Below are 16,479 nucleotides of genomic sequence, written 5' to 3' on the forward strand. Positions count from 1 at the left end.
ATTTATTTCTGGTTTTTGATTTGTCTTAGTTTATCATTTGGTTGAATGTCACTTTAGTGTAGATCCTTCCTTTGCTGGTTTTCACTTTTTTAAAAAAAATTACATCATCCTCATGGAATATTTTAATGAGAATGCTCTGTAGTGTAGGCTTTCTAATTGTAGATTCTTTTAATTTTTATTTATCTGGGATATTTAAATTTCATTTGCAAATCTGAAACTTAATTTTGCTGGATATAAAATTCTCAGTTGGCATGTGTTTTTTTCAGAGCTTGAAATATATTATTCCAGGACCTCCTAGCTTTGAGGGTCTGGGCTGAGAAATCAGTTGAGATCCAAATTGGTTTCCCAAAATATGTAATTTGATTTTTTTCTCTCACAGTATTTAAGATTTTATCTTTATTCTGTATGTTAGTCATTCTCATTATAATGTGTCTTGGTATGGGTCTGCTATAATTTTGTGCTTATTTCTGTTTCAAGTTGACTTTTGGACCGGTTGAGATATAAGAATTCAACTCTCTGGTGGGTCTGTGGCCTCACAGAATTTCTCCATTCCACACGCCCTCTTCCCTCAGCCTCTGTATTCCATCGTCTATTGTCTTCTTGAGCATCTAAGTCATGTCCACTTGCTGAGGGGTGGACATTAGTTTTTCCTGTCTTCACAGAGATCACAGAACCACAGAAAATACCATAACTCAAGTGGCTTTATGTAGCTCCATTTATGACCTCACAGTTACATAGGTTCCAAGTCCCCCATGGGGTTCACAGGGCTAAGGTCGAGGTGTAGCTGGTCTTTGTTCCTTACTGGCGGCTCTGGGGAGGACTCTGCTTCCAGGATCAGTATGGTTTTTTTGAGAATTCAGTCCCTATTTCCTTGATGACTGTCATGAAGGAGCCACTTTTAGCTCCTGGAGCCGTCTCCCAGGTCCTCATATGTGCCTACTACAGCACGTCTCATGCTTCTTCCACTAGAACCTCTGATGTCCTCTCTTCTGCATCTCTACCACCTGCCTTTCCTGTAGCATCTCTCAGACTTTAGCCAGAGGAGTATCTCAGCTTGGAATTTTACTGTGATTTGATTGGTCTACCTAGGACAATCTCCCCAATTTCAGATGTTCACCTTAGTTACATCAATAATGTCCTTTCTGCCATATGATACAACGTCTTCATTCTTCCAAGGATTAGGGCCTGGGCATCTTTGGAAAATTTTTTCAGTCCCCACTTCTTCTTGCACTGAAATCAGTGAGGAGCAGGAGACAGCACTTCTGAGAAGGTGACAGACAGGGAGGAGCCAAGAGTGCTGAGATGGTGTCCCTGGGAGTGCTTACCATGAGGGAGTTGGGGGCTCCCATCTTATGCAGGTTAGCAGATATTGGGAAGAGGGAGCAGATGATCTGAGAACCTCAGTGTGGAGCACTTGTTCACCCTAGCTGCTGGCCCCAGGGAAACTCCCAAGGGAGGGGACTTCAGAGGGCCTGTGTCCTCTGGAGACCCAGTTTCTGTTAGAGCTTGGAGGTGAGGACATCTTGAGAGAACTTTGGAGGTTTGTTTTCATGAGCTGAGATTCAGAAGGTGCCACGGGAGATTCCAGTTTTGGGGAGAGGGCATGAGAAGAGACAGGGATATACAGAGCCTCGTGAGGATGACAATGCAGGACATTGGAGGGAACCTACCATGGCTAGCCAAACAGGGAAAAGACACATGAGGTTAGTCCTGGGGGATTCATGCTCACACCATGGCATGTGAGGTGGGCTGGGAGAGGGCCAGGTATGGGAGCAGGTGGGTCTGGGTCTTTTCTCTGTGGATGGAGATGAGATGTGGGTTGTAGGGCCTTAATGCCACTTGGAACCTTTCTTGCCCCCTGATCATTAGGTGGAGCATCTGAGGTGAAGATTGGCTAGTCTGTGCATGATTCATTCCTCAACTGAGGAGAGTTGGGTGCTCACCCCTAGGCTCAGGTGTGCTGACCCCTGCTGTTGGAGGTGCAACACAGACACAGAACCCTGTTCTGTCCTGCTGAGGGGGATAGAGGCCCAGGGAAAAGAGAGGCTATGACCTTGTCCTGATAGTCTCAGCGTCCATATTCATACTGTTGTGAATATTTGGTGAGCAATGAGTTGCTGTTCCTAAGTAAGAGATAATTTTGCTTTAAAAACCTTAGTGAATGGGGTATTTCCAAAAAATATTTTCCAAAAAGTGAGAAATAAGGAGTGGAAGAGATATTTTCTCATGTCCTGGCTGTGGTCCCTAAGGGATTGGGGCTGCAAGTTTATATGGGATCCTCAGAGAGGGACATAAGAAATTATACAACTGAAAGAAATTATTCTTACATCCCAAAGAAATATAAGAAAATGTTGAACTAATTAGGCCTATGGTCACCATTGTATTATTTTTTCAAATCTTGAATCTTTGATCTTTTTCATGTAATTTGGATATAATTTAATACTTCCTAACAGCATGGGAAATATTCACTATACAATGCTGGACAAAAATTAAGTTTCTCGGGGAGTGGTAGCACATGCCTGTAATCCTTGTGGCTCCTGAGGCTGAGACAGAATGATCCTGAGCTCAAAGTCAGCCTCAGCAATGGCGAGGCACTAAGCAACTCAGTGAGACCCTGTCTGGCTCAGTGATTGAGTGTCCCTGAGTTGAATCTCTGTTACCCCTTCATCCCCCAAAATGTGTGTGAGCCATATGGTGGTGCATGGCTATAAACCCAGCTACTCTACACCCAGAGACAAGATGATGGCAAGTTCAAGGCCAGCCTGTGCAACTTAGTGAGACACTGTCTAAAAATTGAAATTTGAAAGAAAGTATATCTCAGTGGTACAGTATCACTTGATTTGAGTGTTAGTACAAAAAAAAAAAAAGAATGTAGGGGGAAAAAAGTGCATGTTTTGAGAATTCCTCAGTTGAGGGTGTGTTAGTGTTTCTCAGCTTCATAGTACTACAGTTCAATACCTGAGGCAACTAATTTATACATGAAAAGTTTTATTCAAGGTACAGTTTGGGAGGGTCCAAAGCCTGTACCTGTACCAGCTCAGTTCTGGTAGGACAGTGGATGGTGGCCTGCCTTGGTGTGAGCATGTGGCAGAGCATGTGGCATCACCATCTAGGAAGCAGAAAAAGCCTGGAGACCATGCCCCCAAAACCTCTGTGCCTTAAGGGCCTTCCACTGGGCCTCAACCCTTAAAGTTCACAGCATCTGCAATACCACTGTGTTGAGGATCAAGCCTTCATATAGGGACCTGTGGGTGACATGCAGGCCTATATCAAACCATAGTGGAGGGTGTGTACATGTGTACAAGTGTGTCAGTCTATGTGGACATTTATTCATCCATTCAACCTGCATTTTTTTTGAGATAAGTTCTTGCAAATGACAAAGATGTTTAGATAACGTACTTTGAAAGATCCTTCAAGAATTTCCAGAGAAGTACAGGGAAAATTTTTGTCACCTTTCTTTTTTTTCTTTTCTTTTCTTTCTTTCTTTATTTTTTCTTTTTTTGGTGTGTGTGTGTATGTGGTGCCGGGGATTGAACCCAGGGCCTTGTACATGCAAAGCAAGCACTCTACCAACTGATCTATATCCCTAGCCCTTGGGAAATTTTATTCAGGCCCCAGGTCCCAGGGTTTCAGGGACCTTGCCACAGATGAACATGTCATCAATTTTTCATGTATCTCACCTGAGAAAAAGTTATGCAAATACTATCATACTGCATTAAGAAGGAGCACTGGAGGCTGGGGTTGTGGCTCAATGGAAGAGTGCTCGCCTAGCATGCATGAGGTACTGGGTTCGATCCTCAGAACCACATATGTATAATAAAGAAGGAGCTCTGGAAAGCATAGGAGCAGAGGAAAAAAAATCTACTTTTCAGCTTTCTGGGATGTTGCTGTCAGGGGCTGGTGGAAGGGGTGGTAGAGAGGAGACAATTTCCTCAGGCAGGGCACAAGGCCTCCTGAGCTCTCCTCTCCTTCAGTCTCTGCTACATCCAGGACCTGGACACCTGTGCAGTTCAGGGTGCTCAGAAACTTCCTCATCACCCTCTGACACCCAGCCCTCTCCTTGGCTGCTCAGGGTGGATCCAAGAGCAACGTAGCGGCGCCCCCGTGTGGTCCGTTGAGAGGATTTTTCTTGGAATAGGTCCCCTCCACCCTGTAATCTGGAGGAATCAGTACCATGGAATTTGATTCCTGGCGGGCAAGGAGCCCTAGGAAGTGTTTTCTGATCCTAGAACCCAAAGGCCATCCCCCAGAGGGAGGAGATGGGAGAAGCTAAAATTGGTACCCACAGGCGAAATCTGGGTAGATGATGGATGAACTGTGACCCACTGCACATCCCACTTCACTACTTGGACGTAGCCAGCCGCGGGGTCTGCATTCTCACAGCCCGGCAGCCAGAGAACCCCAAACGCAGATGCAGTTCGCTAGCCTTCCGCCAGGCGCCCATAAGCACCTTCAATCTGCGTTTATATCAACCAACAATTTTTATTTTCTTTGGGCCAAAGTGGGCGTGACTTGTGATCTTCTGCAATCCCAGTAAAGTCTCGCGGCACAAATCGCCGCCCAACTAGGGCAAGAGAGCGCGCCCTGGCTTATGTAAGTCAGAGCTGGGTGGTTTCTGTTTCTATTCAGAAACTGAGCAGTGGCGCTCAAGGTCAGCAGGTCAGCCCGGAGAAAGCCCCCATATTTTTGTGAGTCCAGGGGCCCTAAGGGGAGAGTGGAGGGTGTTTAGTGATGCAGAGAAGAAGGGGGCATGGGGGCAGGGGAGGTGCAGAAGCGCTTTGCACAGAAGACTACCTGAAAGTCTTGGAGAGGAAGGGGCAGCCAGACCTAGGTCCTGCACAGCCCCAAATCCTGAGCCCAAGACCTGCAGGGCCTCCTCTGAGGCTCACTCTTTGTTGTCATATGTAAATGTCCTGGAGCAAAACTAGCATGTAATAATTAAGGCAGTCAGTCTTTTGGGGGGGATAAGCAGAATAAGACAGATTGTTGGAGCTGCCACACCTAAGAAGTCCTGGAAGGAGGGTAGCCAACAGGGAGGAAAGGGTTTGGGACCAGCTGTCAGGAGAGCTGTGTTCCCTCTCCCACTCTGCATCACCACCACCTTGGGGACCTTCACTAATGAAAATAGCCTCTCAAGAAGGAGACTGGACCCTAATCCTTCAACCCCTTTTGTGCTTAAAAACAAACAAAACAAAAAAATTTGATTGTTAATAAAAAGGAAAGTAAGTCTAAGAGTTTGCCAAAACATCTCCACGAATGGCCTTTCCACCCACAGAAAAAGTCTAGAGGAGGGCCTTAGGGAATAGTTAGGAAGGATAGGTAGAATTCATTTTTATAAAGGCATTTTAGGGGCATCAAAGATGAAATGAACAATTTCTGATCCTGGAGTTGTCTGCAGTCCATGGGGATGTCATGGATGGTAAGAGGGATTCAAGGCAAAGCACAGCTAGGACCATCATGGGCCAGAACCCTGGTTATGAAACTTTCCTACATATTTACAGCACTAAAGGAATTTTAAAATACACTGCAGCCTACTTCCCACCTAGCTTTAACCTATTGAATATGTTTTGGACGTGGTCTGGGCACAAGGATATTAAGGACTCTCCAAGTGTTTCTCCTAAGCAGCCAAGGTACAGAACAACTGACTCCATGATCCAAAGACCAAGAAATGTGTGTTGGGGACAAGGCAAACTTCCAGCAGAAACAGCTGTCTGGTAAGCATATTTATTATTGTTAGTACTGAGATATAATTCATTTACCAGAAGTCAGACTTTGAAAGAGTGCAATTCAGTGGTTTTTGGTACAGTCATGTGGTTGTACCACCATCACCACTGTCTTCATGGGATTATTTTTAAGGATGTAGTCAGGTCTGATGGCTGGAAGGCAAGCAGGAGCAGTTGCCAGGGAGACTGCTTAGCAGTAGCATCCTGTTCAGACAGGGTAAGGAGACCAGGGGAGTCTGTTTTGACCTCAGCCTAGGGGAGATATCACCAAGGAAACGGGGGGAGAGGATGATGCTAGACAGCAGATTGTGGAACCTGTGGGCTTTGTTGGGAGAGTAGAGGCATCCTGTGTTAAAATCAGCAGATGCAGCAGCTGTGGATTGGCTTGAGGCATTATGGTGACAACTGGAGGTAGGCTCAATATTTAGGAAGAAGCATTTGCAGTATTCCTGGATGAAGGTAGATGAAAGTCTGGACTAAGGTAGTGTCTGTGAAGCTGTTAAAGGGTTTCAGGAGCTGACTGGGGAAGCCATACAGGCAGAGATAAGGGCCAATTAGAAGTGACCAAGGGTGGTGATACAGTTAAGTGAAGTAGGGAAAGGGGGTGGGTCTGTAATGGTTGGAGATGTGTAGAGTGGGCTTATAGATTTGTCTGATTTGAGGGTCAAATGGGCCCAGAGATGCAGATGCCTTAAGGTGGGCTGGCAAAGGGAGTCTGGTTGGTGTTGGATTGGCCCATGGAGAGCAGTCTGATGGGGCTCATGCATTGCTGTGGGATAGCTAGGGCAGTTACAGGATGTGGCCAGAGGAAAGGAGACCTGGTTGGATCTTGGAGTCAATGGCGTGAGAAGAAGCAGATTAGACTGGCTGTAGCCTCTTAGGGAGTTTGGAGCCTGAGTGATGTAGTGCTGAAGGGGCTTCCGGGAGTAGAGGAGGCTGAATTCTTACAAAGAGCTCTTGTAATCTGGTTATTGGTGAATGTACTTGATTGAGGGCAGTATGCTGGGAGAGTAACAAGGCTTGGCTCTTCCGGAAGTATGCCATGGAAGGAACAAGCTAGAGCTGACCATATGGGGTAATGTGCTACAGGAGCTTGGGGAGACCATGTTTCTCTGTGGGCAGGATTCCACTAGGTTCCCAGTGATGTGGCAGTGTTTCTAAGGTTGGGCCATGGCAGTTGCTCAGAATCTGACCCTCAAGCATTCACCTAGCAGCCCTTACCTTCACGTCTAAGTTACCTGGGAAATCCTAAATCACAGGCGCTTTTCTGGACCTTGAGGCTGTAGGGACTTGGTGGATAGTTCCCAGAGTCTTTGGAAAGGTTTAGCTTGGCCTTGTGCTTGCAGGGAATTTCCACTTTAAGCATAGCTCCTCCCTCTCTGCTCCTGATTGGTTAGAGTCAGAGGTATGTCCTCATTGGATGAGTGCTTATTGAGCCACACCCCTTGGGAGGTAATTCACCCGTGCCTCTGTTCCCGGGAACTTTGAGGCTAGTCCTGCAGGTCAGCTGGGAGGGCGGCAAAGTTGCGCGCTATGAGGCTGAAGCCTGTCATGCTGCTCCTGGCAGGAGCCGCCATCTGTGCATCTTTGGGTACCGCTGCTGGTGAGTGCGCTCACTGTGGGTCTTCAGAGCGGGAAATGCTTGAGAGATCCAGGGCGTCCAGCGGCTTCCAAGGCGTGTGGAGCCCACTTGACGGCCTCGGGGGGTGCGGGGGGTTAAGGAGGGGTCCGGAGCTGGAGGCGGCCTGTTTCCAGCAAAACCTCAACTCCGCTTTTCAGGGCGCATTCCTCATCACCTTCCGCAAGTGGATCTGTGCCTTAACTCGCTTCCCTCCCTCTGCTCTGAGCTTTATGCTTCCTTTTCAAACATCTCGGTTCTTAGGATGCCTTGGAGTCCCCAGGTCGGCCTCCTGCTTTACTCTTTGAGAGATATTCAAGGACCCTGGGAGGTCTGCCTTTCATGGAACCACTTCCCACTGCAGGGGTGGGGGTGGGGGGCAGTTTCCGGAGTCAGCTGCGTGTTCTCACTTGAGTCTTCAGTACCTGGAGTTAGGGGTCTTCCTTTCTTCCTGCCAGGAGTTTGTAGGGCCATCCCTGCCTCCCACTGTCTTTCCTGTCGCTGTGGGTACTGACTACTCCAAACACTCAAGTGAGGGAGGTTAGAAGCTGAGGACTTCTGGGCCAAGAGATTGTTCCAGTGACTTCTCTCATCTCCACCCTCAAGGTCCCCTGGCCTCCTGCTGCCTAAGGGAGGAGGGTCTTCTCCCCCCTTATACTCCCCCTTACCCTATAACTCCCCTGTTCTCACTGGATTTCTCCAAGCCTCCTCAGCTGCATGACTCACACACCCCACCCTGCCCGTCCTGTTGCCCTCCCCCTCCCTGCTCTCCGCTCCTGCCTGCAGTTCTCTGATCTACTTCTAAGGTAGAAGTAAGCCCCTCATCTTCTCACCCTCCCCTCTAGATCCTTTCTCCTTCCCTGTTAGTCATTGCCTAGAGTAGCTATACCTAATGTTGCTGTAACCACCCCCTGCCCACCCACCCTTCCCAGGCCTGTATTTTGCTGTTAAAAAAAAAAAAAAAAAAAAAAAAAAGATTTTTAGTTGGAGTGGGTTTTTTTTTTCAAGTTTTCTTTTCTTTTTATGGGATGCAATGTGAAATTTTGATACATATACACATTTTTTAATGATCAAATCAGAGTAATTAGCATATCCATCACCTCAAATATTTATCATTTCCTTGTGGTCAGATTATTTAAAATCCTCTCTTTGATCTATTTTGCAACATACTCTACATTATTATTTACTGAAATCATCTTGATGTGCTATAGAACTGCATAGAAGTTGTTTCTCCTTTCTAATTGAAACTTTGTATTCCTTGATCAGTATCTCCCCTCCTCTGTCTACTCTCTACCTGTGCTAACCAGCACCCCTCCTGTCTGCCCCAGTCTCCACATATAGGTGATATAATTTTGTGTCTGTTTTATTCTCATTTAATGTCCTCTAGGTTCATCTTTATTGTCACAAATAACACAATTTCTTGTTTTTTCGGGACTTTTAAAGATAAATATATTGGAGATTGATCTCAGGGTCTTGTGTCTGCTGGGCAATCCCTTTATTCCTGAGCTTCACCCTCAGCTCTAATTACTTTTTTGTTGTTGCTGTTGTTATTAAGAGTGATTAGTATTTTTCCTATGTATATGCCCCAATGTATTGTTCTTTTGTTTTTGTCTTGTTTTGTTTTGGAGGTGGGTCTGCTGCTGTTTCCCAGGTTGGCATTAAACTCCTTGGCTCAAGGAATTCTCCTACCTCCGTCTCCCTAGTAGCTGGGATTACAGACATGCACCATAGTTCCTGGCTCTTTGTCCATTTTTTGTTTTCTATTTTTTTTAATTGATATGATAGTTATACTTAATGGTGGAGTTTGTTTTTGCATATACATACATGTACACAATATAACAATGTAATTGTCTAATATCATTCCCCAGTATTTTCCCTTTCCATCTCCTCCTCCCTCCCCTGATTCCTTTCCTCTACTCTAGTGATCTTCCTTTTAATTTTCATGAGACTCTCCCAGCTTTCTTTTGGTTTGTCTTCTCTAGCTTCCACATAAGAGAGAAAATATATGACCCTTGACTTTCTGAGTTGGACTTAATTCACTGAACATAATATTGTCAAAGATTCATCCATTTTCCTGAAAATGGAAAAATTTATTCTTCCTTTGGCTAAGTAAAACTCCATCATTTATATATACCATATTTTCTTTCTCCATTCATCCAGTGATGGAAATCTAGGCTGGTACCCTATTGAGGCTACTGTGATTTGTGCTTCTATAAACATGAATTTGCATGTATCATGACAGTATGACAACTTTGATTCTGTAGTACAAATATAGAGGAGTGGTACAGCTGGATGGTTGTTCCATTCCTAGTTTACTGAGGAACTTCCATATTGATTTCCATAGTGGTTTTACTAATTTATAAATGAACTAACATTGTTGTTCTTTCTCCACATCTTTGCCAGTATTTCTTATTTTCTGTATTCATAATGGCTGCCATTCAAACTGGAGTCAAATGAAATCTCAGTGTAGTTTTGATTTTTTACATTTGGCCATGTTTTTATTTACTACATATACTATAAATATATACAATATATGCTATAAAACATTTTAAAAAATTTAACTGTCAAGAAAGTGTATAGTGTTATAATACAATGGAAAATATTCATATGTTATATCAAATTGGTTTGCTTATCATCCATTTCAAACCACTAATAGTGAAATTTTACTTGTGGAAAATTAAAAATTATCTATTTGCATAATTAACAATAAAGAAGTCCAATAAATTAATAAGAATTAACCATGTCAAACATTAGTATCCAAAAAATGGGCTTTTGCAGAAACATTTATATAAAATATAGCAGACAATTTCAGTTTATTTTGTTCTCTTCACATTCTTAATTGTTTTATTTATTGTACAGAAGCTTTTTCATCTGATGCCATCCCATTTATTAACTCTGGCCATCATTTTCTGAGCTTTAAGTGTCCTGTTGAGAAAGTCATCACCTGAATCTGGGTGAAGTGTTGAACCTCCTTTTTCTTCTAGGAGTTGCATAGTTTCTGGTCTAATTCCCATTTTTGGTCTTTGATCTATTTTGAGTTGACTTGTGCACTGTGAGAGATAAACGCCACCTCCCAGTCTTCCACATAGGCATAGCCTGTTTTTCAGCAAATTTGTTTACAGGGCTGTCTTTTCTCCAATGTGTGTTTTAGCACCTTTTTCAAGGATCAGATGACTGGATCTGTGTGGGTTTCTTTCTGTGTCTCCTGTTGTGTACCATTGGTATAAGTATCTGTTTTTATGCTAAGTACCATGCATTTTTTGTCACTATTGCTCTGTAGTACAATTTGAAGTCAGGTGTTGTAATGCCTCCAGCATTGCTTTTTGGACTCAGAATTCCTTTGGCTGTTCTGGGTCTTTCAATCTTCTAACTGCACAATAAAACTTTTCTCTAATTCTGTGAAAAAAATGTCTTTGGTACTTTCATGGCGATTGCATTGAGTCTGTGTCTTGCCTTTGGTTTTATGTTCATTTTAGCAATATTCATTCTTCCTATCTGTGAGCATGGGAGGTCTCATCCATCTTCTGTGTCTTCAATTTCTTTCTTCATTGTAGAGGTTTTTTTTACCCCTTGGTTTGAATTATTCCTAGGTATAAAGATGTTCCCCCACCCCCATCCCCCCGAAGCTTTGAAGGACATCTCGTTTCTAAACAATAACAGAAGGCTTTTTGTTACTGCTTCTATCTCCTTTCTAGTTATTGGTCTATATAAGTTTTCTATGTCTTTTTGATTGGATTTTGGCAGGTCATATGTTTCTAGAAATGTATCCATGTATTCCATGTTTTCCAATGTATTGGAGTATAAGTTTTCAAAACTGTCCCTTATAATTCTCTGGATTTCTGTAATATCTGTAGTGATATTTTTCATTTCTAATTTGATTAATTTGGGTCTTCTATCTTTTTCTCGGTAGTTCAGCTAAGGGCTTATTAATCTTCTTTATCTTTTCAACAAATCAACTTTTCATGTCATTGATCCTTTTTATTGTTTCTGTATTCTCCATTTCATCAATTTCCCTTCTGAGCTTAATTATTTACTCCCTTCTACTGGTTTTGGAATTGGTTTGTTCTTGTTTTTCAAGGATTTTAAGATGCCTCCTTTGTTTAACAGGGATTTTCTAATTTTCTAATATAGGCACTCATAGTTATAAACTTGTGTCTTAATTCATAGTGTTGCCAAGGTTCTGGTATGTTGTATCACTGTTTCTGTTTCTCTCTTGATTTCTTCTATTACTCATTAATTATTCAAAAGTGTATTGTTCAGTCTCCACATGTTTTTATAGGTTCTGAAGGTATTTTTTTGGGGTTGATTTCTAATTTCATTCCATTATGATCAGTTAAGATGCAAGGAATTGTATCAATTTTTAAAATTTGGTATGGGTTGCTTTGTGGCCTAATATATGATCTGTTTATGGGAAAGGTCCATGGGCATCTGAGAAGAATGTACTTGGCTGCAGTTGGATGAAATAGTCTCTAGAATCTGTTAAGTCTATTTGATTGATAATATTTTTTTTCATTATAAAACTTTTTACTAAATTTATGTTTGGATGACCCATCTGCTGATGAGAGAGGTGTGTTAAAATCAACCAGTATTATTATACCAGGATTTATCTGAGTCTTTCATGTGACTAGTGACTGTTTTATAATTAGTTGCACCACCTTTTGGGTTTTAACTTTTTTAAAAATATTTTTTAGATGTTGATGGACCTTTATTTTATTCATTTATTTATATGTGGTGCTGAGAATCAAACCTAGTACCTCACACGTGCTAGGCAATTGCTCTACCACTGAGCCACAACCCCAGCCCCGGTTTTAACTGTTCATTATAGTTAAATCTTCTTGTTGGGTTGTTCTCTTTACCATTATCTTTGTTGTTCTCTTTACCATTAGGAAGTGACCTTTGTCTCTTGTGATTAATTTTGTCTTAAAGTCTGCTTTGTTGGGTGTGAGAGTGTAAACTCATGATTTTGGGGGGACTTCATTTGCATGGTCTGTCCATTTCCATCCTTTCACTTTTTTTTTTTTTACTTGTACAATGGCATTTTATTTGATTTGTTTCCATAATCAGTACAATGGACCAATGAATTAGTTACTATTATTGTATATCCCAGTTTTACAGATGAAGGAAAGGAATAAAGGTCAAATTGTTTCAAATTGTTGAGTACCCCACACCTGTGTGACAGAGATTCACCTTAAACTCAGGCTATTCAACTCCGGAACTGGACTCTCCTGGCTTCGTGGACATACTGACTCTTCTGTTTTGTTGTTGCTGTTGCTGTTGCTGTTGTTTTTTTTTTTTTCAAGATTTTTTTTTTATTTATTATTTTTTCTTCCATCCTTTCACTTTCAACCTGTGGTTATCTTTATCTAGAGGATGAGCCTCTTACAACAACATACAGTTGAGTCTTGTGTTTTAGTCCATCCTGCCAGCCTGTGTAATTAATTGGAGAGGTGAGATCATTTACATTTTATGTTATTACAGAGAGGTGTCTATAAATTCCTGCCATTTCGATATCTTTCTTTTTTAAAAAATTTTTTCTTAGTTGTTAATAGATCTTTATTTGATTTATTTATACGTGGTGCTGAGAATAGAACCTAATGCCTCACACATGCCACGCAAGTACGCTACCGCTGAGCCACAGTCCCAGCCCCCATTTTGATTTATTTCTAATGTTTAATTTGTTCTGTTTCTCATTTGTGTAGGGACGCTTCAAATGAGACTTGTCCATTTTTGAACTCTGGGGTTGTTTTTTATTTCTTCTGTGTGAATTACTGGCTCAAAAATAACCAGCAGAGGACTCATAAATTCTATTTGTTTTTGCTTATTTTGAAAAGTTTTCCTTTCCACTTAGATTCTAAAGGAGAGCTTTGCTGTATATAGCCATCTTGGCTGACAGTTATTTTCTTTCTGGGCTTGGAACACATCATTCAAATCCCTCCTGGATTTTCGAGTTTGTGCTGAGAAACCAGATATAATTCTGATTGAATTGCCTTTAAAATGTGACCTGACATTCTTCTCAGAGGCTTTTTTTTTTTTTTTAAAGAAAGAGTGAGAGAGGAGAGAGAGAGAGAGAGAGAATTTTTAATATTTATTTTTTAGTTATCGGCGGATTCAACATCTTTGTTTGTATGTGGTGCTGAGGATCGAACCCCGCCCGCACGCATGCCAGGCGAGCGCGCTACCGCTTGAGCCACATCCCCAGCCCAGGCTTTTACCATTTTATCCTTGCTCTGTATGTTAAGCATTTTAATTATATGTTCTGTAGAGGTTCTTTTTTGATGTTGTCTGTTTGGGGTTTCAATACCTCCTGTATTGGATAGCCCCTCATTCTCAAGGTTTGGAAATTTTTCTGTTATTTCCCTGAAGAGGTTATCTATGCCATTAGCCTGTCTCCCATAACTCTCTTCAATACCAAGGATTCTTAAATTTTGTCTCTCAATGTTGTCCCAAAGTTCTTGTATATTCTGGCCACCTTACTTAGTCTCTGTAATATTGTCTGAATGTTCAAGGCCTGCCATTTTCTCTTTGAGCTTTGCGATTTTGTTTTTAGCATGACCTACTCTATTAAAGAGACTTTCAACTGAAGATTTTTTTTTTTCAACTGAAGATTTTAATTGACTCATTGTGAACCAAGATTTCTGTTTGGTTCCTTTTTAGTATCTCTATATCCTTATTGAACTTCTCTTTCATACTCTTCACTGAGTTTCTTAATTCATTAGTGGTTTTCCTGTGTTGTCTTGAAATTCATTCATCATTTTTATAATCATTCTGTTGAATTCTTTTCTGATATTTCACCCACTTGAATATCTTTAGTTATTTTCTGGTGAATTATGAACTTTAGCAGGTATTGTCTTAGCTTGGTTTTCATGACTCTTGAATTCCTGTGTTGGGTTTTATGCATCTGTTAGGATAGATTTTTCTTTTGCTGTTATGTGTGGGCCTTTTTAGGCCATAGCCTTCTCTTACCACAGTGTTCTAGAGCACTCTCGGCTGAGAACCCTCATCAGAGTAGTACCCACAGCCTTTGTGTTCACTCTCTCTTTTTTGCAGTAGAAGTGGATGTTCAGGAGTGGGACCCAAGGGCCCCCCAGCCATTCCCACATAGCATTGGTGTTTAGTGTATTTTTTCTCTTTTATTCTTTGTGTGGTTAATTTTGCTGAAGTTTGTGTGGTTAATTTTTGCGTGTGCAAGTTGTGTAGTCTCATTGCTGGTTTATTTCATCAGCAGAGTGTCTACCCTGTGACCTATAGTGTCCATGTAGATTCCCAGCAAGTCACAGGAAAAAGGGAAAACAAAAGTCTCGACCACTGAAACAAATAATGTACAGCATTAAAACTAATACTAAAAGTGCACATTTACAACACTAATACTACAAAATTAGGAATAGTGGGGTCAGCAGTTGCCAATAGCAAAAACATAAATAGCCATGACCTAGATCCAGTATTGAAATAAACAATGGGTATCAACTATACCTGCTCAGAACTAATCCTTGCAACAACATGAATAAAGTGAGCAGGAGTTATATTAATTAGGCATTCTAAGAGATGGTGAAAATGCTGTTCAGAAGATAGAAGAATATGGGTGTGGTGGTGCAGGCTTATAATCCCAGTGGCTCGGGAGGCTGAGGCAGGAGGATGGTGAGTTCAAATCCAGGCTTAGCAATGGTGAGGCTCTAAGCAACCCTGAGAGACCCTGACTCTAAATAAAATCCCCCAAAAAAGCACTAAGGCTGTGTCTCAGTGGTTGAGTGCCCCTGAGTTCAAGCTCCCATTCGAGAGAGAGAGAGAGAGAGAGAGAGAAGAAAATAGGATAGTAAAGGAAAGTTTAGAATGTTCAAAATGTAAACAGAGTGAAAACAGAAGAGATGTAACAAGTGATGGCTGTAAAGAGGGATGCCAGAAAATAGAAAAGTAAAGGGAGAGAGAAAGAGAATTTGGCTGTTAGTGGGAAAAGAAAGGAGAAAAAGAGAACAAGGGATATAAACAAATTAAAATAAAACAAAACCAAATATAAAAAATAACCTTTTAGCCCTCAAAGACAAGGGAAAATAAGTAGTGTTAAAAAATGCTAAAGATGAGAAAAAAATGTAAACCAATATGTATAGGTATATATATTCATGAAATATTCAGCACAATAAAAACACCAAAAAAGGATAAAACATTTTTTGAGAAGTAAAAGAGTTTTCCTCTTTTGGGCTATATGAGAGATGGAGACCAAGCTCTGGGAGTTTTTAACCACTTCCTCTTTTTCTATTGCTCTCAAAACCTTTAAGCACAGCTGCTCTGTAGCCTGGCATAGGTGAGGTGAGCTGGGAGGAAGTCCCACAGGGCATCTTGAACTTCCCTTTCTCAGAAATTGCTCAGCAAGAATTTGAAGACAACAAGGACACAAAAATTCGACTACAGCCTCCAAGGAAGACCTCTTCATCTTTTACAGCCTACTATAAACAGCATGCACAAATCCAGAACTCTCTTGTGGTTTACATTGTGCAATGACAGTGGCTGATGAGCCCTGCTGTGATCAGATTACTTCCTTCTGTTTTTAGCAAGTGTGTTACTCCAATATGCAAAGGTCTCTCCAGAATGTCAGAGACACCTACTGCCCACACAGTCTTCATGCCCTTGTGTAACTTAGGCCACCTCTGCTGCTCCTGCACTCTTAGCACAAGCCTTCCTCACACTGCCACTCAACTATTCCAATTTCCAACCACTTACTGTACATGTGTTTTTCAATTTAATATTCAGATATGTTCCCTTTACTCTCATGTTTGTTCATCAGGATCATAGTCACATGTTAAATATGCAATTTTCAAGTCATCATTTTTTGATATACATTTTAATTATGGCATATAGGGATGCTATGGAACTTTTTATTTTTATTATATCTAAGTTATAGTTGCTTAAATGGCCATTATTGGTGCTTGTAGTTTTCTTCCTTGTTGGTGAGGCTAAGATATAAAATTGTACTCTGTCCTTTGGTTTCCAGCTGCCAATTAATTTGGACCATCCCTCCCATGGAATACAACTGAAAAACTGAGGGCAAGAGCACCTACCTGAAAAATATGGCTAAAGGGGTAGATGGGCTAAGAAAGCACTGAAGGTTTACTAGGCCTGGAACCAGAAGGCAGAAATCTAGAATAA

At 41.7% G+C, this 16,479-nt stretch overlaps 1 protein-coding gene across 7 annotated transcripts in view; it reads left to right on the forward strand.

Annotated features, from left to right (window-relative positions):
- Window positions 1-4,593: 4,593 nt before the first annotated feature.
- Window positions 4,594-16,479, forward strand: part of LOC143401468 (MHC class I polypeptide-related sequence B-like) — a 36,205-nt gene continuing 24,319 nt past the window's right edge. For 3 of the 7 annotated variants that reach the window (XM_076858990.1, XM_076858988.1, XM_076858989.1), the window contains exon 1: window positions 4,696-5,714. In XM_076858990.1, the coding sequence (XP_076715105.1) occupies window positions 5,669-5,714 (46 nt within the window). In that variant the 5' untranslated portion in view covers window positions 4,696-5,668. The other 4 variants (XM_076858984.1, XM_076858985.1, XM_076858987.1 and 1 more) reach the window with 4 other exon arrangements.

The sequence above is a fragment of the Callospermophilus lateralis genome, chromosome 6, assembly GCF_048772815.1.
Source record: "Callospermophilus lateralis isolate mCalLat2 chromosome 6, mCalLat2.hap1, whole genome shotgun sequence".
NCBI classification, from domain to species: Eukaryota; Metazoa; Chordata; class Mammalia; order Rodentia; family Sciuridae; genus Callospermophilus; species Callospermophilus lateralis.